Source organism: Sturnus vulgaris, chromosome Z (genome assembly GCF_052056855.1).
Source record: "Sturnus vulgaris isolate bStuVul1 chromosome Z, bStuVul1.hap1, whole genome shotgun sequence".
NCBI classification, from domain to species: Eukaryota; Metazoa; Chordata; class Aves; order Passeriformes; family Sturnidae; genus Sturnus; species Sturnus vulgaris.
The window spans coordinates 64,699,097-64,724,018 of NC_142283.1; the positions used below are offsets into that span (position 1 = coordinate 64,699,097).

Here is a 24,922-nt window from a genome sequence, read left to right on the forward strand (position 1 = left end):
GTGATCAGATGAATTGTGCCAAATTCAACAAGGGAGTCCAGTCCAGCTGTTACTGAACTCAACAGCAAACACCCATTTATTTAAATAAAATCAGAATTAGGATTAATATAAAATCACACTTGTGTTTAACTTTCTAATAGCAGCTGAATATTTAATTCCACAGAGAACATCCTTACCCTACAGGGTCACTAATGAAACACTCATTAGCTTTGCTGGTCTAGATGTTCATCAGTATGTTTCTCTTCATGGTTCAGGACCAAATCTGCCAGCACTTAATATGACAAAAATCCAGCTGTGATTCTTCAGGATAATCACACCAAGATAATATCACATTAAGATAATATCTCACTGCAAATGAGAACAATGAAAACATACTGGTCATGTTGACTCTGACCTTTTTGAGGGCAAAAGAAGCAAAAACAAGGAATTCTAAACTATGACCTAAAAAGCTTCTACTTGGATTTTTTTTTCCAGTAAATATTGGAATATTATGTTAGCTTACATTCCTTTTCTCAAGTAAAGTGTAATTGAGTAATGAACAGGTAAAAAGTTGTTTCTTGAGCTGGCTGGGAAAATACCTTCTTACAGCACATGCTAAAAGCAGCTCTCAAATGGTAAAAAAAAGTATATCAGTTACCACATTAGATATAACAAGTCTACAGTGTATGAGCCAATAAACTTAATTCTGATCTGGATCCAGATTTTAATAATTAACTTCTTCCTGCCTGCAAAATCCTGCAGAATCCTGCATCCTCTACAGAATCAGCTGGATATAGTTTAAGACCTCACATTTTTAAACAATTGTTGCATTCACTCCAGATGTGACTGAATTCAATCTTCTGTAAAAGGGACTTCTTACACACAGAAATGAGATTGAACTTTCTGTCTTCAACACAGATTTTTTTCTTAAGGCTGAGGACAAAGAATTGCTGCTTACAGAGAAAAGAATTGTGTGAACACAGATAATAGTTTCCTCTCATCCCTCAGATACAAGGGTCAGCAATTTGTCAAGGATTATATGTCAGATTGTGTTTTTCTTTTCTAACTCAGCGGTTGAACTTGCTGGAAGGAACTCAGCAGGAGCCAGGAACTGCTGCTTCCCATGGGACAATATCCCACCGCCATACCGTCAATGGCTCATCTGTATGTGAGGTACTAGTTTCACATAACCACAGAATCAGTTGGAAAATACCTCTAAGATCACAAAGTCCAATCTTTGACCGATCACCACTGAGTGTCACAAGCACTAAGTGCCATTTCCAGTTATTTCCTGAACACTTCCAGAAATGGTGGAATCTCCCTGGGTAGTCATCCCAATGTTTAATAACCCTTTCTGTGAAAAACTTTTTCTTGAAAGAGAAACTTTCTCTTGGGAGAAGAACTGACCCCCACCTGGCCACACTCTCCTTCCAGGCAGTTGTGGAGAGTGATAATGTCACCCTGATCCTCCTTTTCTCTGGGATAAACGCTCCCAGCTCCCTCAGCTGCTCCTCACAGCACTGGTGCTCCAGACCCTGCCCCAGCTCTGTTCCCTTCTCTGCACTCACTCCAGCCCCTCAGGGTCTTTCTTGCAGGGAGGGCCCAGAACTGGACACAGCACTCGAGGTGTGGCCTCAGCACTGCTGAATACAGCCACCATAAATTCCTAACTCAGGCACTGAGAATAGCACCCTGTTATTCACAGCTTCCTTTTCTCCCCGGTCTGTACCTGCTCCTAGTACTTCTGTCAGTAGCAAGGGCTCTCCCCAGTCATAGGCTGTGATACCAATCTATCTAACCAAATATGCCTCTGGATGGTGAAACATGCCCTGGACAAATAAACAAATTCAGATCCAAACGCCAGGGAAAAGAAATGCAGTGGAACAAGATTTAAAGGAGATAAGGAAGGAAAAGGACAGCTTGACACTTAAAACACTGCAGGAGATCAGAGAGACAGCAACCACCAGTCATCCCTGAGAACACCAAGTGCTCTGCAAAACCCTGAGCTGCCAACAATTTGCAAAGCAACTTTATACTATAGCTTAGACAACATTTGAAAAGCTTTCCCAGAACTAGGAAGGGCACTACAGGGTAGCTTTTTTCAAAATGACATATGGAATGCAGTAAATTCCAAAGTTCAAAAAATCACTCAAAAAGTCACTCAAAATCACTCCAAAGGACACGGTTGGTTATTGTCACTGTATTGCTGTATTTCCAGGCATTAATGGTCATCTAAGCCTGTATAAAGCAGATATATTATCAGTGATGGACATTTAAATTTGTAATAAGGTATGCATAAACATTAAAAAAAAATTAAGACATGTTGAATACATTCCAGTAATTCTGTAAGTAGTAAAGGCATTGGACAGCATATGGGCTAATAGCCCAATCTTTAGTGATAAGTTATTGATTACCATAGAATTGTAAAATAATTCAGTAAATAATTTAGAAAGCAAACTCTGCAGGTACTGTGGTTCCATCCTTCTCTCAAAGCTTGTATTACCCACTTATCAGCTTATGGGAGAACAGTGCACTTAACACACACAAAGATGATCCAACTCCACATACTGTTTTTCAAAAATTTAGTTTAAAAGAACCTGCATATATTTTCTATACCAACATGTTACATATTGATATGCATGCAATTTACAGCATGAAGCTGATAAGAAGCTAGGAGGAAAATATCAACATAATCTGAGAAATTTTCATCATATCCAATGCATTAGAAGAAATTTATTAATTAGTCCTGTTGAATCAAGCTTATCAGGCAATAGTGAGTGATATATGAATTTATAAGCATTTCTGAAATACATTTATTCACACGGCTAAGGATTGCATACAAATTATCAGGATAGTAAAAATTTTAATGCCTCTTCTGATTGGTGAATTAATTATTATTTTAGTTGATACTGATTGTCAGTTATATAACAAAATTCAAGTAATATAATGAACTAGAACTTGCTGTACTAGCAAGTAGTTTCATAAAGGATCTATTCAGAAAAGGTGCTGAAATACGAAAAGTTTGTATCTCTCAGGATACTCTGATGATGATGTGACTTGAACCTGATCTTGAGTGTGCAGAAATCTTCAAGGGGATTCTCCCACTGCTTAATTAACTATAGACAAAATACATTTCAGTAAACCCTTACAGAATGAATGACGAGTGGCCCCTCTTACAGAAAAAAGGAAAGGCAAAAGAAAAGAGACATAAAAGTGAAAAAGAAATGAGTAGACAATGATAAAGTAAAGAATGAGGGAGCACTAGTCTATGTTTATGCAAATAGTTTGGCTTGTATGTTACCCGTTACCAATAATGTTTTCTGCCATTTTCTTTTATCTTTTAGGATTTCTCATTCTTGGGAAGACCTACATTTTTTCCATACTTTTATACAACAATGTTCTCCTACTCCAGTCTGGGAAATGTGAGTGAGAGAACAGAACGAAAAAGAAATCACAAAACATACCAAGCTCTCTTCTTGGAAGTTCAAGTTTGATTACGAATATTCATAACAGAATTTCAAGTAATAATAACAATTTCTACATCGGTGGCTTGGCTCTAAAGAGAATGCTTCAGAGATTAGTGAAGGAGATGCTCTCACGCTAGGATTCATATTCCTCTGGCTTATCTTAAAATAAGCTTTCAGTGCTGTTGGCACTATGGAGGAGTTTCAATACTGACAAACTGAGCCTGATTATGTACAACCACCATCATTTTTGTTTCTAAAATCTGACTGCAAAGCACTTGTTATGCCATGTCAGTGAGACAAGAGGAAAAGCAACTCTGTTACTTCGAATTTTTGGCGGAATTTGATTTGTTATATAGCTGAGTGATAGTATAAATTGAGAACAAAAGCATTTTTAGGCAATTAACCTTCTCCTAAAATAACTCTTAAAAGGAATTATTTTGACAGACTGATGCTGGACAACTCATAAATACAATAGGTAATGCTAAAGGGAGCAGAAAAAACAGGAAAATACATGAATGTGAGTTTAGCAATGGCAAAGGACAAAAAGAAAAAAAGGAGATAAAAGAAAGAAAGAACTCTTAACAAATGGTCAAGAATGGTAAATAAATGGTAGGGTAGCAGAAGAAGAGAAGATAGATCAATGAGACCAGAAATGTACAAGTAGATCCTCAAAGGCAGTGAAACATATGGGACAAAGATCTTTTCCTGTATCTTTGTACCATATATGAAGTTGCCACATGAATTTGCCAAGACAAATTATTAGTTTCTTTGAATTTTTTTGTGAATGCATAAGTTTTCTAGGTACTTCTTCACTCCAGATAAAAATTATTTAGTCTTGCAGCTGATGGAAGCTATACTACATATATATAGTATATTGTCTAAGCAATTAGAAATTATTACCAGAAGGCAATATTCTCCTTTGTTCTCTTTCATTCTGTTGTTTACTTTATGCTCTATACCATTTCATATAAAAAATCCTACATTCCTTTCTGCATCTCTTAGTTGCACGTTTACACAGAAATATAACTGGCATGTTGAATTTTTTCACTGCTTTTTCAATTGTTCTTATTCTGAGGTCTTCATTCCTTCATCATACAAAGTTGTTACTCTTTCTCACAAAAGCATCCGTTTTTATGATATTATCAGTAAAGTACTCAGGACTGAAAATATTTCACTATGTATAGCCTTAATTTTCCTCTGAATAGCATTAGCCAATTTAACTATAAGGCAGCAGTCAGTGATGGGTCTAATACTAACTTAGCTTCACTGTTAGTGATGAGAATGTACTTCCCTGTGAATTCCAGTCTTTACTTGTTGCAACAGGCTCCAGCCTTTTGTGTTTTCTAACAGTTCAAGCAGAAAACTTGAAAAGGACTCTTTTTTAAAACGTGTCACTTCAAGACAATTACTGGTCTATCACTGCTGATAGCTCTCTTCCTGGCAATCAAATGGTATCTCACTGCATTGATTTCAGTGGTATAGTGTAGAACACTAGGTATAGCATGGAAAAATACAAAAAGGACTTGTCAGTAGTTTGCCTGTAACATATTTCCCCTCTGTAAGCTACATATAAACTGTTTCTTCAATATGTCTCTACCATCCTTTACGGAGAAGTCACAAGCTGTAGTATCAGAAAGGCAACATTTCCAACCACAGCTTAACTCTTACACACTCTTTTTGTTTAGTGTCATACCACTGAAACCAGTGGTCTGAGACAAGTAGTCTGGAGAGGCTAAGGCTAAATGGAGCAACCACAGAGTGCTGTCCCTGCTACACTCTGCAGTTGAGGACCAAGAACATGAGCTCCATTTGTGATTTGACACCTTGTATGCCAGTCACCATACAACCTGAAAAGGCACGTCCATGGGCTCATCTTCACCAACCAGAACCTTCTTACTGCCTGCCCAGAACTCAAATGAAGGCCTGGATAACCACGGCTAGTGCTAATTTGCCTGACTAGAACTGTTCCCTCACTCACTGGAAAGGACAGAAGTGCCACCCATATGTTTTTTAAGAGGTCGACATCAGAAAGGAATTTACAATTACATTGATATAAGACAGACTGGCTGCCAGTAACAAGGAAGACTGAATCACAGCCTTGGTTTCAGAATGCCTTTTTCTATTGCTAGCATGCCTTTTGTGAGCCCAAATAATTAGGCCCAGCTCAGCTGTTCTTCACACATTATTTTGTGGAAATAGTTCATCACTTCAGGAAAAAAGTACTAAATTATATTTTCTGGCATATTTTTAATTGGTTATATTGCTCATGAAAATCTTTGTGGCCAAGTGGGAAACACAATTTCAGTCAATCTGAGACATCATTTTCTTTGTAATCATCTTCTGTTACTCTTAGTTGGGTCGTCTTATTCACTGCCCAAGAGTTCGGCCTTAAGGACACTTCTGGTCTATGTGCACAGAATTAGTCCAAAGGCATTTTAGTTCCAGCAGCTGCCAAAAGCATACTGAGTTCATGGGCAGCTCTCCCATATGGTGTAAGAGACTGCAGCTTAACACCTCCACCTCACCTTAGCTCTGAATGAGCATTTCTTCTCAGTGAACTGCATTGCTCATTTTGACTTAACCATTTTCCACATTTGATAATTTAATCCTTTACATTTTTATCTTCTGAAATGTCATATTTGTTTTCCTTTTTCTAATCTCACTTTTGGTCTTGTTTCTCCAGTGAAGACCAGACCACTTTTTTTTTCTGATTATCCTACTACAGACTATCTTTTCATAAAAAACACCCCCTAGCAACATGTTCTATCAGTCAAAACTTCCAGTCTAGGCTAAATGTCATTAGCTCTGTGTCTTTCACTATAAAAAAACAAGTAGATTGCTAGGTTCCACACTGCTCTATTAGATGTGCCATTAATTTAAAGTGTGCTATAACCAATCTCCTTTCTGTTCTATATGCCCTACTGATGCTGCAGCTTCATGGTGTTACCATTCCTATTCTTGAGGATCAGAATGAAAGAACTAGGTCAAGCCCTCTTCAGCAATCCAAAGCTTTCCTATCAAGCATATCACATGTGAAGTCAGCTATCCCCATTCCTAGCTTCTTCCAATGATCACAAGATTCTCCTGAAGTTCTAAAGTCCTGGCGAAGCTCTACAGACCCTGGCTGAATTTTGCAAGGTCTTGTCCACAGTGTCAGGTTTTATGCCCTTTCACTGGGCCCAGCAATGCTAAAAAGAATGAGGTCTGTCCTGTTGCAACATGCATCATTCATTCCCTTGTAAAGAGATGCCATCAAGCACCCAGCTGTACACACAAGGTTGCCATAACGGCTGCTTGTGGCTCAGTGAACTTTACTCGTTTGTCACACAAATTGCAAACACCTACCTGCTGTCGAAAGAAAGCAATATGCTCCCATCTCCCTCAAGACGGAGTAATCAATTACTAAGCCCATTTTTTGCTGCCACTGAGCTACTCATGTCTGCTAAGTTAAAAGGCTGTGAAGTGCTGCAACTGTCACTAAATCATTTCCAACAGTTACATCAGCCATTTTTTTCCTTGCTGCTGTCTCCTCCCTACCTCTTGAGAGGACTTCACTATGACTTTATGACCTACAAGACTGTGGCTTCAACACAACAGTCTGCTACTGTTGTGACCATTCAGGCCAAAGGAGGAAAAAATAAAGTGACTCTACTTCATGTTAAAGAATGTCAGACATTGGAGATCCTAAGTTAAAGCTCAGGAGAAGTGATACAACATCATACAAGTGATACAACTTTGGCAAGCGGCTCCAATGGTTCACTGAACCTCTCAGGCAAATAGTTCTATACAGTGATTCACCCATCTCACAGAAAATATCTTGGCATGGGTCAGAACATTGCCATTAAAGGGCGGTGTTGTTCAGCTTCTCCCTTACTATGACAGTATTCCCAACCTCCCTGTTCTGAGAGTGATGCATTACTGAAAAAAACCCACGTGTAGTCAGAGTGAGGAATCTTTTCACACCTCTGATGCATCTATAGGATGCTCCATGTCCTTATACCAAGATAATAAAACATTCCAGAATGATTTTTCCTCTCTGTGGCTCACCTATTGAAAGATTCAGTGGATTTTGCACACTTTTCCCAACTTGTTACAAAACTGCTAAAAATACCCATAGAGTGGTACAAGTTTATTCCTCAGCAATCTCTAATATCTTCTCCAAAAAAAATCTCTGCCCCCACAGTTGAAGAGCTATCAACGTTTGTCAACAGTTACAGGTTTTTCAAGTGTCAGTGCCCATCTCTACACGTCCATGCTATCTCCTTCCTGGGACTGAGAAAGCAGAGGATGTGAAAGCATGCTTCACTGACTGATATCTTAACTGTTTATCATATGAGCTTGGAAATATCCTATACAGCTCTGATGTGAGGACTATGTTGGAATATAAATTGCAGAGTGAATAAGAAGAGGGTAATTGTTATCAAAGACCTTCCAATTCCTGACAAGTAGCTTTCTTTTATTCTTGCCTCATATATTTAGGGAATATATGACCAAACATCTAAATACATAAATATATCTATAAAAATATTTATATAAATATATAACTAAATATATAAATAAACATTTATATAATATAATAAATAAAATACATAATATATAAAATAAACATTTCATATAATGCTTTATTCAATGTACAGATTAAAATGCTAGCTGGCAGGAACATTTTTAAAATGTGGTCAGGATTTTTCATTTCTCTCAGTATTTGAAAGTTTAAATAACTGGTGTTTATATTTCCCATATTCCAGTACTATACTACATATATAGTACAGTATAAAGCCATGCCTCAGTAGGGAAGAGGCAGTAAATCAAACTAAAGAGTCCTTCCAGGAAATGATCCATGTACAGAAAAGGCACTTCACAACACGCCTGAACGGCTTAATTCTCTTCTTTACCAGGGATCCTAAATATCCTCATTCTATCCAGTGGCACTTGTAATGCTATTAACTTTCTGCCTGTTTGCACCAGAAAATGGCTAGTGTCTAAGAACAATCAGACTTTGGGCAACTAAATTGTTAGTGAATATACGGTATTCTGCACCAATACTGAAAAATTAAGTACTGTTGCAAAAAAATTATTTGTTTTTCTACACAACTTCATATATACACATAATTTTACACTGAGTCCATAAATAGTCTGTGAAATACACAATATCTTGCTTATTTGAAGAGTTGCAATGCATGTCGTATGTAAGTGAAGCCTGCCACAGGACTGGTTTTGAAGGGAGGTGGGAGGTTGTTCTACAAGTTCTGGCAATATACCAGGAATCGCTTTAGGCTATAGGGTTTCAGAATAAGAATGTCATAAGAGGCTTTCTGCCGGCTGGGGGAGGGAGGAGAGTGAAGTGCTTACTTCTGGAATGTCTGTTTAGCAGCACAACTCAAGTGATCTTACAAGAGACAGAATACATGCTAAAACAAGAGAAAAAACGGGTTTTTTCAGTCCTTTTAGTTAGAGCCTGGTTCCACTTCAACTTTTGTTGCCAAACACTGATTTTTTGAGGATGCTGAAGCAAGCATATCCATACACACTGAAATCTACCAATTACACAATCAAACTGTAATTGTATAGTCTCAAACTGTAACCCAGAATTAATGTAAACATACATACTAACCATTAGCTGTTGAGAAAGCAAAAGTGACCCACTGTAATGCTTTTATCGTACTGAAAAAACGTCCTGGTATCTTAAGAAGGGTTTGAACACCAAAAGCCCTGTATGAGAAAATACAGGATGTACGAGGAAAGGACTGAGTCCACTGAGTGTAGAGACCACCAGTGGGAAAAAACAGCAGTATCTAGAGTATCTAAGGTTACAACAGGTGCAAGCAGGGACATAAAGTAATAAATTCAATCTGGACCTTAGATAAATACCTATCAGAAATTATGTAAGTACAGACAATTTTGTTGTTAGGAAAGCAGAGCAACTAAATGACCATTTTAAAGCGTCCATCCAGCTTTACTCTGTTGCATAGAAAAAATACAATCTTTTCAGAATTAGGAACAACATTTTTGTTGGATATTAAGCCAATATATCTGAGACCAAGCATAATCAGAGACTGGTACCAAATCCATAAGAAACAGACTATGTTCCACTGTCGTTTTACAAAGTTCCAAATCTTGTTTTATTAGCAGCTCATGCCAGTGCCTGAAACAGGTACAACAGGTAGATGTCTTTTTAATCTAGCCAATCTGCCTACTCATCTTAAAATGTAACTAGAAGTGTAATATACCTCATATCCTACAACTGGCAGGAAGAAACTCAGGCATGCATCAGTGATGTCTGGTACTTTCCTCACTAGGAACAGCATCCTTTGACACTCTCAGCACCAAGTTTGAGGCGTGGCACTGAAATGTGCTCTTTCTTACTCATGAATTAAAAAAAAAAATAATCTGAAATGAAGAAAACATCTTAGAGCACATGATTCTGTCTGATTTACAAAAGTAATTTTTCAGAGTTACTGAGTGAAGAAATGTCCAAGGATAAGCTGTGTCATGATCATATTAATGATATATATTAAGGACCATTCCTTAGCAACCTAGCCTCCCACCTTTTTCAGGGACTAGAATTCTGACCGATTCTGACCGATTTTCAGGGACTGAAATATCGAGACTGCTCTGGATCGCAGCGCTTTGCTCACACCGCAGCTGTTGACAAGAGCATTCTCCAGCCGCCCGTGCTCCCAAGGGAGTCTTGCGAAACGCCGGGAAGGCCGCTGGCTCCCCAGGCCTGCTCAGGACAACACCCCCCCCGCGCCGCTCGCGCAGGCCCGGGCGGGCAAGGGCCAGGAGAAGCTTCCAGAGGCCTGGCCGGCAGCGGCCCGGGTAGGATCCCGCTGTTCTCAGACGGGCGTCCGGCGGCTGCCGCCCAGAGCTAGAACACACCTTGACAGGAGAACCCTGCGGGGGGGTTCGGGCACGGCCTCCGGCCGGGCTGGAGCGCTGCGGGGGTGGGGCACCGCCTCCCTCAGGGCCGCCGCCACCGCCGCTCCCGCCCCCCGCGCGCGGCCCCCGCGCCCCCGGGATCCTGGCACCGGCCGCCGCGTTACGGGAAGCCCCGCCCCTTCCTGCAGCCCCGCCCCCCATTCGGCGACGTCACGGGTCTCGCGGACCAATGGCGACGTGGGTGGAGGAGGAGGGAAGGGCGCGCGGGGGCTGGGGCGGGGCAGGAGCGTGACCGGGCGCGGGGCCGCGCGTGCGGAACGGCCGCGCGATGGCGCGAGGCGGCTGTGCCGCTATTTAGGAGCAGCGGCCGCGGAGTGCGGGCGGCGACGCCGGGTAAGGACTGGGGTGTGCGGCCGTGTGCGGGGCTCCCTTTCCCCTCCCCAGCGTCCTTTCCCTGAGGGGCGTCCGCCGGCGGCGGCCGTGCTGGGCCGTCCTTTCCCTCCGGGCCGTGCGCCGCGGGCGGGGGCACAGGGGCGTTCGTTCAGGGCTGGCCGGGAGACAGGCCGGAGTGGGCGGGTGGACGGCAGCCTTGCGCCACTCGATTCCCGGACCAGTGGCCAGCTGTGCCCCGCGGCGGTGTCTCGTCTCGTCTAGCCTGCCGGCGCCGGCGGAGCTGCCTGGCGCTGACGCTGAGAGCGCAACATGGCCTCGCCCGGGGCCGCTCGCTGTGGCGCCTCGGGGTGCGGAGCCCCTGGCAGGGCCGCTCGGCCGTGCCCCGTCCGCAGCCCTGCCCCCGGCATGGCGCGGAGGGTCAGGCTGAAGGTTATCTGCGCGCTTCCCGGAGTCCTGGTGGTTAGTGCCGGCCGTCGGAGTTGGCAAAGGTGTCGCAGGACTCGCGCCTTTTCGGCTTTTTCGACAGATAAGCGTGGCTGTGCTACCGACAGGCATTTCCTTGATGAAAAGATTTGCGTTTTGTTGCTGTCACCACAAGTGGTCTGTTCTTGTTGCCTGTAGATGGTAGAAAACTGCTGCCCTGGAAGATATGCACGCTTCGTCTTATTGCTGATCCAAGTAGTGGAGGGGATTCCCTGAGGAATTAGGGAGGAGCGGGTACAGTTTTTACTTCCCATGTGTTCCTGAGCTCCAGTCATCCCTGTAATGGGGCTCTGATGCTTTTCCTAAAAAAAAAAAAAAAAAAGGCACCATTATTTTCATCTCTCAGATGATGAAACTGAGGCACAAAGGAAAGCAGTCTGCCAAGTGTGTTGGCAGAATTGAGGGGAATAATTCCCAGTCTCAGTTTTCATGCTTGTTTTAGGCTGACTAGGGATTTGCCAGCTGGTTACTGCTTGTTATGGCCGAGGCATTTTGAAGGCGTAGTTCTACACACAATTGCAGTTCTACGAACAGGTAGTAGAGCTATGTGGAATTATAGTTCTGTCGTTAGTGATCCGATCACAGAGGGGTGGAGGGGGAAAGGGAATCCACAACTTAAAGAGGTTGGCTGTTATTGGGAATTAAGGTCTTATTTCTTTCACCCTCTTTTTTATTAAAAAAACAGTATTTATGCTTCCTGTATGCTGTTACTTTCAGAGGCATAATTACATAAAATACACTGTTCAAAACATGTAACTTCTGAACAGATATTTTTATCTATATGTTAGTGTAGCGCAATAAGAATGTAAGAGTGGATGATTAAACTTTGAGATTACTTCCTAGAAGTTGAGCATTCAAAGTAACTATTTGGATGTTGTTTATATGTCTGGAAACGTGGTGATTCAAGTAAAGTCAATAGACAAACATTTTTGGCTGAGGAGAAGAATAGATGCACATCTATAAGTGAGTAGACCAAATGGAGATACTGTTCCCCTGCTGTTTGTCTGGAGGCTTAGCACTAGCACAATCATATGAAATTAAATCAACTTTTTGGCTATTTTTTTTCATCAATTATTCTTGTATTAACAAGAATTGTCTAGATCAGGGAAGCAGCACTGCTTATGATCCGTTTGGAAGGTTTGATTTCAAAATGAGAACACAGAGTGCTAGGACATTATTTTGTATGAATTAATTTGATTTTTGGACTAAAACTACTTACTAGCTGTGAGGAAATTCTGAAGTACTTCAGAGAAATTGATTTACAGTTGTAAGAAGATACCAGAAAGAACTCAGTTATTGCAAGCAAATATTTGGTATTTCAGTAATTTTAAACTGTGTACCTGTTTTGATCTTCTTTTTTTCTCTCTATTTTTTATTCTGAGGGCTCTACTAAAACTCCAGGGATAAGCTTCCTTGTAGAGGCAGAGGAATAAGTAAGGTAGAGAAATTACTTGCTTAGATGGTGAAAGGGATAGAGATGTCATTTGTATGTAGAGATTTTTAAATATGAAAATGTATTTCAGAATATGCTGTTCGTATAATGTTACATAATATTTTCAAGTGCTTCTCTTGGAGATGTCTGGTGTTTTTTGAGCCTCATAAATACAGGAAAAAAATATCGGAAGTAAGCTTGGAGGAAGGAAGGAAGCTTGCCGGTGAAATACGCTTAATTAGAAAGCAGTTACTGTTTGAGTAATCAAAATTCCTTGAGGATAGCTGCAGCTTTTAGATGGCTTTAAGTACAGTCTGGCTTGTTATGAAACCTCAAGCAGCAGCTGCTTTGTGAAGCATCCCTGGCTCTGTCTGCCTGAGCTATGTGGATTTCTAGTGGCAGATTACCTCTTGAGGCTGTAAACATAGGTCTTCACTTTTTTTTTGGAGGCATTTCTGGAAATCCATTTTCCCGCAGCCTTTGTTGTCTTGTGATTGATGTGATGATGAGCCTTAACAGACTGAACACCTTCCTGTGGTCGTTGTGGTGTTATCTATGCTTCCTGATTTCCAAGCTGGCTTTGCTGACAAGTATCTGTTATTTCAGCTATAGTTTCTTACACTGGTGTTGTGATTTGTAGGTCACTTGGACAGGACTTGCCACATCTCTGAAATGGAGAGATAACCCATTATAAAATGACATATCGTTGTGTTCATTTTGGGGCAGCTCTCATGATTTATGAAATAAGATTTATAAGATTAATTTTTAAGATTTCTCTCTTTCTCAGAATAAGTAGTGATACCTGTTTTGCATGAAAACCTGATACTAGTTCATAAACTGTTAGTCACAGGTTGATCTTAAAACTCAGCACTGTTGCTACTTTGTGCCTATAAGGTTTGATTTTACAGTTGTTATTAGCTTTTCATAGACACTGCATGAAGCATCAATTTACAGATCAGGCATAATCATGCTTTTCTTTCAAAATGGCTGCAGGATGTGAAGAATAATAGAAGTCCCATTTGATTTGGAGATTAAATGGGGTGATTTCATACGTATGAGTTTTGTAAGTCTGTCTTTACAGAAATGATCAGAGTATTTTAACAGATTTTTCCTCTTTGAGATAATTTATTTTCTGTCAATTAAGGACTGTCACCAGCAGCATTTTAAATTTAGCATGTTGGCTTTACTTAGTAAAATGATGAATTTTGATCTTTAGCCACTGAACCATGAGAAGAGCCTGGCAAACTTCTAAAGTCAGTTTCTTCCTCTGTCTCCCATGCCTCTTCACTTAGTGATCCACAGCAACTGCACAGTATAGATAAAAAGTTTGGCTCGTTGGTTTGTTTGTTTTTAATAAAAGGCATCTGAACTGACTGGATGTTTCGGTGTTCGTTCAGCATCAGGTTCAGCTTTCACCTCAGATAAATATATACTGTACCAGTCAGTAAAACATAAAACTTGGGTTGAGCTGTGCATAGTGACTGAAAGAAATTATTGACTTTTCTGTTGTCTGGACTAACAGCTTAGTCTGACTTAAAGTTGTTAATGGTGAGCAATTAGTGTTTAGCATTACTGTTGAATGATGGCACTTTCTTCTAAGATTTGGTGTACCTTGTATGCCAGGTTTCTACACTATCTCCACCTGAGCATTTTTACACTCTCAGATAAGAAAACACTAATTTGAATAGGAATATCTTGCCCATTCTAATATGAAGTGTGAGTCCTTGATTTGTTAGTTTTCTCCCACCATTTATTTAGTTTTTTCATTTCTTTTATGGCTTTCATGTAGGCAAGATGGATGGAAGTGTCTAGTGTAACTCTGGATCTTTCCTCTAGAACTACAGTTCAATTAAGAATCAGTCTTGTAAAAGCCAGAGACGCTAATGTTTTTAAAATAGCACACATTAGAAGGGATTGTAATAGCCCCTTAGTGGGTTTGGAGGTGTGTAGCTTCAGTTGTCTTCAAACTGCATTGATCAGCAGGGGGTGGGGGTAAGTAAAATACATCAGAACAGCCTAAAGCAGATATATGCTTATTTGTGACATGGCTTATAGTTTCAGCTGCTTGGTTCCCATACAGTAGGTGGGTGGGCTTTCCACTTAACTCTGTTTTGCAGATGATGGAGCATGAAGCTCTATTTTCTTGCCTTTCAGGGGCTGACTGTAGTGGAATCGAGTAGTGTGATTTGTGGAGGGCTTATCTGCTCTCTCAAAACAATTGCTAAACTTTCCAACCTGCAGAGTAGTAGAGATTTGAACTTCAGTCTCTCATGTGTGAATGAATCTCCGTAGAACAACTGAAATGCTGTTTTTCAAGTCTGGAAGACAGTTGAATATAGAAATGGCATTTATATGAATAGATAGGAATTTAATTTTAATTTCCAGTGAAAAATCATTGTTTAGGACTAAATGTGTGATAATTATGTATTATTGTTTACTTATTAAGGTGGTTATTGCTTTTTATTTATTTATTCTTTCAGTTGCTTTGCAAAATGATTTTAATAACTTGAGCCGTACTTAATAACTGCTGGCATGAAAATCAGTTGTTTGACCTTAATAAATAAAAGGAAACAAATCCAAAAGAAAACAAGTAACTTTGTAGTGATGTAATAGCTTAGGTGACCTGCAGTTATTATAAGGTGGCATGAATCATGATAGCAAATGGGAGAGAAATTAAACAACATTTTAGAAACTTCCTTTTTAACATCTGTTTCATTCTTTATCTTTCAGTGTGAAAGGTGCTTCTGCTGTTGTTTTGCAGAAGCAAAGTCGTTTCTGTTGTTTTGGCAATTAGCAGTGGAGCAGAGCTCCTGCTTCTTTCCACCTAGTTTGTAGTTGCCCTCAGGCTTCTGATGAATTTCAGACCTTTTGCAACTCAGATTGTACTCATTAAATAATTTAATGAATCTTGCTTGAAATAACAGATCTTAAGGTCTATCCATAGTAGAGCTCAATAGGCTTTGATTAACAAGCAGTATTCTATTAAGTGTTAACATAAGTCCAGTCATTAAAGTAGATCCCTTTGCACTCGTTTTATCTAGAGATTTCAGCTAAAAGAGAATACTCTTTAGAGCTTGGTTGTATTCACCATGATAATTTATTAAAAAAATTTACAGTGGTTGAGATTTTTTTTAAATGTTGAAATTCATGTGTGGATTAGAAACCTTATTTTTCAGATATTGGAAGCTTTACTTCCAAAAAAAGCAAGGATCAATTGATATGGTTATTTTACTGTACTCTTGTAATAAATATCCAAATACACATTGCATTTAAAGCAGTATAAAGTGTATTTTATATCCAGCCCAGTGAGAGTACTTCAGTAGAACACAGAAAAAAATAATAGCTTTTTGGTTCTCAGTGCTATATAGCTACAGTCTGATGACAAATGACTTGTCTTTTAGTCAAAAACAGAGCAACAAACTTCCTGTGACAGATGCTTGTTAATATATTTGTCAAGTTTTTCAATCACTATGTTTCTGCTATAAAGTTTCTGGGTTGGAAATTTTGGTAAGCTTTGAGTAATGATTCACAGGCATAGAAGCAAATGAAGATACTGCTGGGTAATTCTGATGGCTTTTATTTTAGTTTTAACTGAAAGACTTCTAGGTTGACAAACCCTAAAAAGAGTGCTATTAATGTTTGAGATCTGCTTTCATTAAGTTGTTCCTTTGAATAAAGATTTTCTTTACATTACACTGCTTATCTTGATTTGTAAAGGAAAAACGGCTTAGTTGTGTTGATGTATAAGGAATGAGGTTCTGGCTTGGTAGTGATCCATGCTTTAATGTCTGTCTAGTTCTGTTTATACATGTGAAATGCCTTGTGTCCTTCTGTCGCTATTAAAGTAAATTACATGCAATCAAAGCAAAGGCATGTTTACTGTCATAAATTGCAGTTTCTTTTGATAATAGTAAGTGTAGCTTATTAATTTTCTTGTCTAGGGAATATTGTGGAATTCCCTTAAAATTTTTAGTGAGTTTCCTTTTATGGGGTGAAGTTCAGAATGCTAGTTTCCAAAGAAGTTCTGTCATGTTAGTGGAAAATAAGACTTTAGAAACTGTAAGCCATCTCATCTCAAATCTTAGTAAACCTAAAGAGGCTATGTTTAGTTTCTAGGTGTAAGAATAGTAGGAAGTCTGCTTCTAGAAATCAGCTTGTGAAATAAATGCCTTATTTCGCTAAGCCAATCTACCTGTTCCTGTAAAGGTGCCTACATGTAGCTAAAAATAATATAGCTCATATGCTTAGTAGAGAATGGTCACTTGCTTTTAGTAGTTTAGGGCTGCTTTAAAATTATAAGTTGAAAAAAACAGAATAGACTTAGTGGCTTCAGAACAATGGGGATGGAAGCTGCTGTGTGAATCCTTCAGTTTCTCTAAAGTGTTTTGTAGAAATGTCAGAATTTGAAAACAAGTGGGCTCTGTTGCAATACAGAAATACATACAGTGTTGTAAAATGTACTCCAGCTTTTGGGGAATTGCAAGGTCCTTTGTAAAATGTGAAGAATTAATTAGTACTTTTTCAATAGTAGACAACAGTTCTTGATACGGAAGAATTGTGCTTTGTAATTCCTGAATGTATTTTAAGTTTCTCTTGTAAATAAGACACATAGTTTTGTGGTGAGTTGTTCTGAACCTTGTCTGAAGCTTTCGTATCAGTGCCCTTGAAAGTTAGGTACGTATGATAACCATAATTAAATTCATAAGGTTATATTTTGAAACCTGAATTACTGTATTGCACTCTAGTCTAACTGAACCTCCCGTAGAGTTACTAGTGAAGAGTTTTTTTCATATACAGTGTGAAAACCTAAAGCTGACACATTTCTTAAAATTGTAATTAAGGCAGCTTTAAACAGCCTCGGTATTTTTAAGTAAACATTTGATTTTGTTTTAGCAGTGAGGAAAATGGGAACAATATGCTCATTCTAATGTGAGAAAATACAAACGCTTCCAGGAAAATAAATGTGTATATGTGAGAAATTATCTTAGAGCAAATACAAATCTGATTTTGACATTGATCTAAAGTGAAGAGTAACAGTTAAAATTTTAAAATGTCTCTTTCCTTGTTACAGAAGTTCTGTGCAGGATGTTTTCTAGGTGGAGCTGGGTGGCCTGTGGCTTCTATCTGGTGTTGAATATTTGTTCTCCTGATGGTAAGAGTTTCTGTCTCAAATACAAGAAGTTATAAACTAGTTACATTGGATGTTTGAAGCACCTGCTTGCTTTTTGTCTAGATACTTGTTGGATGGGGGCAGAAAATCTTCTAACACTAGTTCACCACAACAGAGGTGCACACTTACCCGATTTCCTATGATAACTTTCTTAACAGAAAATATTTTTTTCTCAAAAGAATAACCTCAAGTATAATAACTTCCTTCTTCAAAAGATCTAAACATGCAACCCCAACCCTTGACTCTCCTCTCTCTCTTTTTAAAGTGCCTCTGTTTATTAATAGAGCTTTCCTAGCTTGGTTAAAATGTTTTTGCAAAGCCTAAAGAACACTACACTGGTTTTTGCCCTTAAATCTTTGTGATCTAGTAATGCATTTCAGTTTTATAATTGTCAAGTAACTACTTAAGTTGCTGTTTAGACACAACGTAGTTTTTTTAACATTGCACTAAGGATGTATCAGCAATACTGATTGTGAATGTTGTGTAGTTTTTAATAAATGTAAAATTTGTTTTCTTTTTAGCTTCGGGCGGACTTGTGCAATCATGTGGTCACATCATCCCAGAGTCACCTGTACTGGCCGTTGGTTCCAATTTCACAGCATTATGCATTCTGAATGAGAGTTGTCTTGACTTTGGCAATATCTATGCCAGTCAGATTATCTGGAAGATTAAAAATAGAGTGGTACCTAAAGAACAATATCGTGAAATAAACAGAACAGTTTCCAGTGTCACATTCAATGACACTTCCTCACTAGCTACTCCTCTGACATGCAACATTTTAGCAGATGGACATATTGAACAGAACATTTATGGAATTACGGTTACAGTAGGCTGTGAGTACCATTTTTTGACATTTTATTCTGGTGTTAAGAAAATTGTTTCTGAGAAATGGGAAAATGCAAATAATAGAAAGTGTGTATATCTTGAGGCACTTATTTTTATTCCCTCAGTTCCTGGATAAATGAGTAAAAATATTGTCAAAATACATGCCAACACAGCTGCTCAATATGTACTGAATAAAGTTTTATAAAAAGTAGGAAATGCTCTGGAGTATTTGTGTTGAAATAGAGGGAAAAATAGAACAACAAAAAGCAGCAGATTTGAATTACAGAATAAAGATGAGGATTTAACTGAAATATAAAGTAGGAAATTAATTATTCCTTACTTCTTGATTCTGTATCAGAGTTGGAGGAAATACTTTTAGGTGATGTGTCCTGGTTTCATACTAACATTTTGAAAAGAATGTTTTCTTCATTAATGGACTGAGTAACATTTAGTCTATCTGTATCACTAAAGCTAATATGAATTGCCTTAAGGATTGGACATATTTGGATTACTTTACCTCTATACCTAAGAAAACAGAAAATAAGAAAAGCTTTTAACTACTTATAAACTTCATTTATTATAGAATGATAGCACTTGCATGGTTCAGACAAAGTGTTTTTAGACAAGACTGTCTTGAGAAAGTCATATGAATAACATAATATGCTACTTCTTAATTACTTGATCCCCTGCTAATAGGACGAGTATTGTAGTGTCCTAAATACTGCATGATGCAACTGATGACTTATGTTGTCTCCTAGTGGTGGCAAAAGGTACTGCAGTTGCTCAGTGGTCTGCATGCAGAAGGCTGGCTTGAGTTACAATTTAAAGTGATATGCTTCTAGCATGACTTACAAAATGCCATCACAGGAAAGTAATGTTTTCCATTTCAATTTCTGAGGAGTAAACATTGTACCAGAAAAGAAAAAAATAAAAAATACTTTGAAAAGGTAAAACATAAGGAAAGGTGAGGACAGGTAAATTATTCTAATATTATGAACTTAGTGACAATAGAGATGACATTCTGCATTTGTAATTCATGTTACAAGTCCTGAGATGCATTTTTATATAAAGCTATTGTATTTTGATACTGTCAGTTAAACTAAATAATGAGGCTAGCGACAGGCTTGAGAAGAATACAGTTATTCAGGAAGAAAGCAATAGGGTTCATAATATTGTTCTATTGAAACTAACACTTTGTTTGAAAGCAAGTAAGATTCTCTAAGTATATTATACTGTTGTAAATAGTGATAATATAGGAGGTAGAAACAAACTCTTTGTATGTTATAATTTGAGTTTAAGAGGGAAAGAAAATAGTTTTGCTGCATTCTGGACAAGTTCCTTACACACTGCACTGCATTGGTGAAGATCCTTAAGCTTTCTTGGGTTTTCAGCTCAAACTTCTTCCATACCTCAGCTGGGTGTCAAATTGCCTTTAGAGCTCAGGTGTAACTGGCAAAATCATCAAATGCCAATTCAATAGTGGTTATTAATTTATTTTTCTTCTGTGTGAGTTAAAATATATTTAGATGAGAGGTGGTTAATGCAAGGTTTTCTGCCTCAGAATGAGAAGTTTTTGTTTTTCCTTATTAGCAGGTGCTTAATCCTTATACAGCCTATTGTTTGTCAAAGCAGCTATTTAAGCTTCTTTACTTTGGTTGCAGGATGATATCCAGCACTTTTAGCTACATCCTTTAGGAAAAAAATTAATTAAATACTTGTGTAATTCACAGAAATCATTCTAGTGGGACACTTGAAAGGATTCTTGCTGGATTGAAATGGGTGTATAGATTAATTATTGCTTGCTCTTTCTGTACAGTGGCCCCGGAGAAGCCCAAGAACTTAAGTTGCATTGTGCATCAGATGTCAAAATTCACATATGTTATGACTTGTACCTGGAACCCTGGAAGGCACACATTCCTGGATACTCAGTTCAGATTGAGATACAGCTGGTAAGTAGTGCTCTATAGAATATCTGAATAATTCTGAAGAACATTTTTATGCTAAACTAACAGTCCTTGAAATTCCTGATTTCTTTGGAAGAGTTCTTAACGTAAGTCCAGTTTTTTGAAGCATTCCTGTTTGTGTCATGTGAGTGTGAAGGGAAGAGTTAAAGAAGTTGGCATTCAAGTAATTCTAAGTCAGACTTGAAGTTTTGTTGATGAACTTGTTTTGGAGTAACAATTACCTCATATTTTTCCGTTCTTCAAATACATGATTAGTGTGGCTTGAGTACATCTACAGTACATCTAATAATAGGAGACTGTACCCAAACTTTTACACTTTCCTGGGTTGACAGTTCTAGCCTGTTCTAAACAAGCAGAAGATATCCCTGCTCATTGCAGGAGGATCAAACTACATGACTTCTAAAGGTCTGTTTCAATCCAAACCATTCTATGATTCTAAGCAGAGAAACTAACATAAAATGACTGAATTTTTTTAAGGTATTATCTATCTGTACTTCATAAGAACTGTGGACAAACACTGTTCTGAATTAATCCTAACATGAAAGCTTCAGCAAAGTTTTTCTCCCGTGAAAGCAAATTAAGTTAATTTCCAAACTCTTTAAATAGTCTCTCTCCATTTAAAATTGAGTGAACAGGATTGTTTCATTGCTCTGGAAACAGGAATGATTTCCTCTGGGTTTCCAGCTACCACATTCTGCTGAAGTGTTTTGGTAACTGTTGTAGTAGAAAGTATCTGCAGTTAGAAAATGTTAATGCTTTGCCAATTTTCTGATGCCTCTAGAACTGTCTAGTGTTAGTGTAGGAGAAGATGGTGCACAGAAATTATGTAATGCACCTCTAACACTGCGCTCTTGGAAGGTATGCAGGTAGCACTGGCTACGTTTTCCAGTTCGTTCTAGTTACTGGCCATGTTGCTTTTGGTTAATTATATCAGTTCTTTTCTTTTTTAAGCCAAGTTAGGTTTTCACACAAATTTAATTACAGTACTCCTGCTTGTGCTTTTGAAGATACGTGACTGGAAGTAAAGAGATTTTGTTTTGGTTTCAGTTCTAATGCAATCACACATTTGTGGCTGAACAAGCCATTCCCACTTCCCCTCTTTCTGCTTACAAAGTTAAGGCAGAGGGGAAACATACAAGATAAACTGATTGCTCACTCTGATCTACTTAAAAATATTCTCTAAAGAAAACCAAACTTACTGCTTTGTATCTTATTTTTTCTTTCTCTTTTATTTAGGCCAGAGGAGATCTTTCCTGACTGTATACCAAAAGATGTAAACAATTCTTGCACCATTACTGATATTCAGTTCTTCGTTAACACGGAGATCTGGGTAGAAGCAACAAATGCCCTTGGGAAGGCTGAATCTGATCCTCTTGTTGTTGATCCCATTGACATTGGTAACTATATGCGCCTTAAAGCTTTAGTAGAAAATTACTGCTGCTTCTGCAGCATATTGCTGAACTGGCATGTTAATGTTTCTTCAGTATAAAAATTATCACTGCATAAGTGTTGTTAAGTAGAGTTTGAACTGTGCTGGGCAAACATAGGGATGGTGAGAGATTTCATCACAATTCGGATAGCAAGTTTTTTGTTTAGTAGTCTGATTTAGAACATAGTGTAAAGTAGCAGCCATTTCAGGTCCTGAAAGGCTTAAATAGTAGTGTCGCAATGTAGTATGGCAACTTCTAAAGGCATGGTAAAGTAGAGCAGCAGAGTTAACTTTAACTTCTTCTCTTCTAGTTAAACCACTGTCTCCACAGAATGTATCAGTCAGCTCAGGAGTACTACCTACTGTTCTGAAGCTTTCCTGGGAGAATTGGATTTCAGATGCTGTGATGACGCTGAAATTCAATATTCGCTACAGGATTGTTGGTGACACGAACTGGATGGAGGTAATATCACTAATGTCCCTTGCCATGATTCTGCTGTAATCCAGCCATCTGTCAAACTGGAGTTCCCTCTGTTGCACTTTAGAGCATTCACTTTCATTTCATTGTGTCTTAGGTGGCCACCCAAGGAAGTTTATCTAGCTTGTTCATGAAGGCTGTGATCTAGATATTTTTTGGCACAGTCTGAGTATGGTGACCTTCTCGTATCTTTGTGGACTTTTCTGCTGTCCTCCCTGGCACAGTGCAGTGTGTCTATTTTAAATTTTATTTTGCAAATGCAATGTGTAGAAAATAAATGAATTTTCATCTTCCCATGTATGTGCAGAATGAGTGATATAAATGTCATTCAAAGCTTGGTAAATGCTGTACCATGCTGAGATGCTTTTTAGAACTTACTCTTTGTGCAGTGGGGCTACAATAGGTCCAGGCAGGGCCACAGGCAAGGACAGAGTGGCTGGGAAGCAGCTCAGTGGAAAAGGATCTGGCAGTGCTGGTGACAGTGACTGAACATGAGCCAGGGTGTGTCTGGGTGGCCAAGAAGGCCAATGGCATCCTGGCCTGGATCAGCAATAGTGTGGCCAGCAGGACCAGTGATTGTCTACCTGTGTTTGTCACTGGTGAAGCCTCATCTTGAATCCTGGTTTTGGGCCCCTTGCTCCATGAAAGACACTGAGGTGCTGAGCAGAGCACGTCCAGAGAAGGGCAGCGCAGCTGAGGAAGGCTCTGGAGCACCAGTGTTAGGAGGAGTAGCTGAGGGAGCTGGGGTTACCCAGCCTGGAGGAAAGAAGGCTCGGAGCTGATGTTATCACTCTACAACTACCTGAAAGGAGGTTGTAGTGAGGTCAGGGTTAGTCTGCTCTCCCAGGTAACAAGTTCTCATCCCAAGTTAGGACAAGAGGAAATGGCCACAAACTGTGCCAGGGACAGTTTATATTGGATTATGAGGAAAAATTCCTCTGGAGAGAAGTGTCAAGGATTAGCCCAGGGAAGCTCTAGAGCTACCATCTCTGGAAGTGTTTAGAAACTCAGGGACATGGTTCAGGAGTGGATTTAACAGTGATAGGTGTATGATTGGTCTCTTCCAACCTAGATGGTTGGGTAATTCTGTACAATCTGGCTGCCCTGTGTATGTGTCTCAAGTGTGAGGCAGTTAAAAACAGGAAAAGTGTAAGGAGTAAGCCTTACCTGTACTATGTACTTATGTACTATGTTATCTTCCTGTCATCAAGACCTGTAGGATTCTTTTATTTACATCAATCTGTGGACATTTTTAATAGCTCCTTAGGTTTTCCTTACTTTAAGTCTTCTCTGAGCAGTAGTACTCCTGCAGAGGCCCAAATGTATTCTGAATTACGTGAGACTGCTTCTGATTTTACCAAAATACTGTTTGGTGCAGGTAGCCTAACATACATCCTTGTGACTAATGTGACTTTAGATGCACAGAAACTATTTCACAGAAACTATACAAATTAAATAGTAGATTTTTAAATCAGCTGAACTTGCTGATTAGCTTTGGTAAAATTGGACTATTTTGATAATTCTTTGCCCTCAGGATTAGCCTCTTTACTGTCCTGCATCTGTGTTTAATCTGCTGTCATTCCTTGCAGGGGTCCTCACTGTAAAAAGCCGTTAGCTGCAAGTGGAATAATGTGAAGAGTCAGTGTGTGTACCTACTTGTGTCCGTTATCTATGCCACCCTGCTTCCCTACATACATACTAAGAATAGTTTTTCTGGCATTTGGTTGCTCGCCTAACATAAATGAAAGAGCTTATGAAAATAATTTATTAGCAAAACTATAAACTATTCTAAAACTATTTTCCGTTTCACTCAAGAAGCACTGTTCTGTATCAGTGGATGCAATGATCCTGGACTTTTAACTTATAGTAACCAATAATTTTGCAATCAGTAATCAAGAAGGTAACCTAACAAAGTTCTGAATTGTGAGATGCATGATCCTTTACCAAACAGTGTTTGAGAATAAGTTTTTGGAAATGAGTGAGAAGGAAAACTTGTTTGTTTTAGGTGTGTGGTGGGGAGCCTTCTTGGATGATAGCTGAAGTAGTACAGTAGTACTCAGCTCTACAGTATTTTGATCAGTGTTTAAAGTCTTCATCACATTTGCAGGTTCCTTCTGAAGATACAGCTTCCCCAAGAACTTCATTCAGTGTTCAAGGTCTCAGACCCTATACAGAGTATGTCTTTTCCATTCGTTGTATGAAGGAAGATGGAATGGGCTACTGGAGTGACTGGAGTGAAGAAAAGATCGGGATTACCACTGAAGATCGTAAGTAATGTATAAAAGTAGGTCACTGACTGCTAAAGTGTGTGAGTGCTCAGCAGTTTGGCAAAGGCCAGCTGAAATGGTGTATCCTTGCTTGATCTGCTTGCTTGTATAAGCAACAAAGCTCTCCTGAGTTACTTTTCAGCACAGACTGACTTG

General features: G+C 39.0%; 2 protein-coding genes across 2 annotated transcripts in view; one reads left to right on the forward strand and one right to left on the reverse strand.

Moving 5' to 3' along the window:
* Positions 1–10,317, reverse strand: part of LOC148219882 (uncharacterized) — a 222,140-nt gene extending 211,823 nt beyond the window's left edge. Inside the window, exon 1 of the mRNA XM_088155847.1 lies at positions 9,992–10,317. The gene's annotated coding sequence lies outside the window, so the exon portion shown is untranslated. The remainder of the gene's footprint in view (positions 1–9,991) is intronic.
* Positions 10,318–10,634: 317 nt separating this feature from the next.
* IL6ST (interleukin 6 cytokine family signal transducer) overlaps positions 10,635–24,922 on the forward strand; it is a 31,700-nt gene continuing 17,412 nt past the window's right edge. The window contains exons 1-7 of the mRNA XM_014887021.2: positions 10,635–10,718; positions 17,705–17,785; positions 18,325–18,636; positions 20,445–20,577; positions 21,829–21,989; positions 22,333–22,484; positions 24,607–24,766. Coding sequence (XP_014742507.2) covers positions 17,719–17,785; positions 18,325–18,636; positions 20,445–20,577; positions 21,829–21,989; positions 22,333–22,484; positions 24,607–24,766 — 985 coding nt within the window. The 5' untranslated portion in view covers positions 10,635–10,718; positions 17,705–17,718. The remainder of the gene's footprint in view (positions 10,719–17,704; positions 17,786–18,324; positions 18,637–20,444; positions 20,578–21,828; positions 21,990–22,332; positions 22,485–24,606; positions 24,767–24,922) is intronic.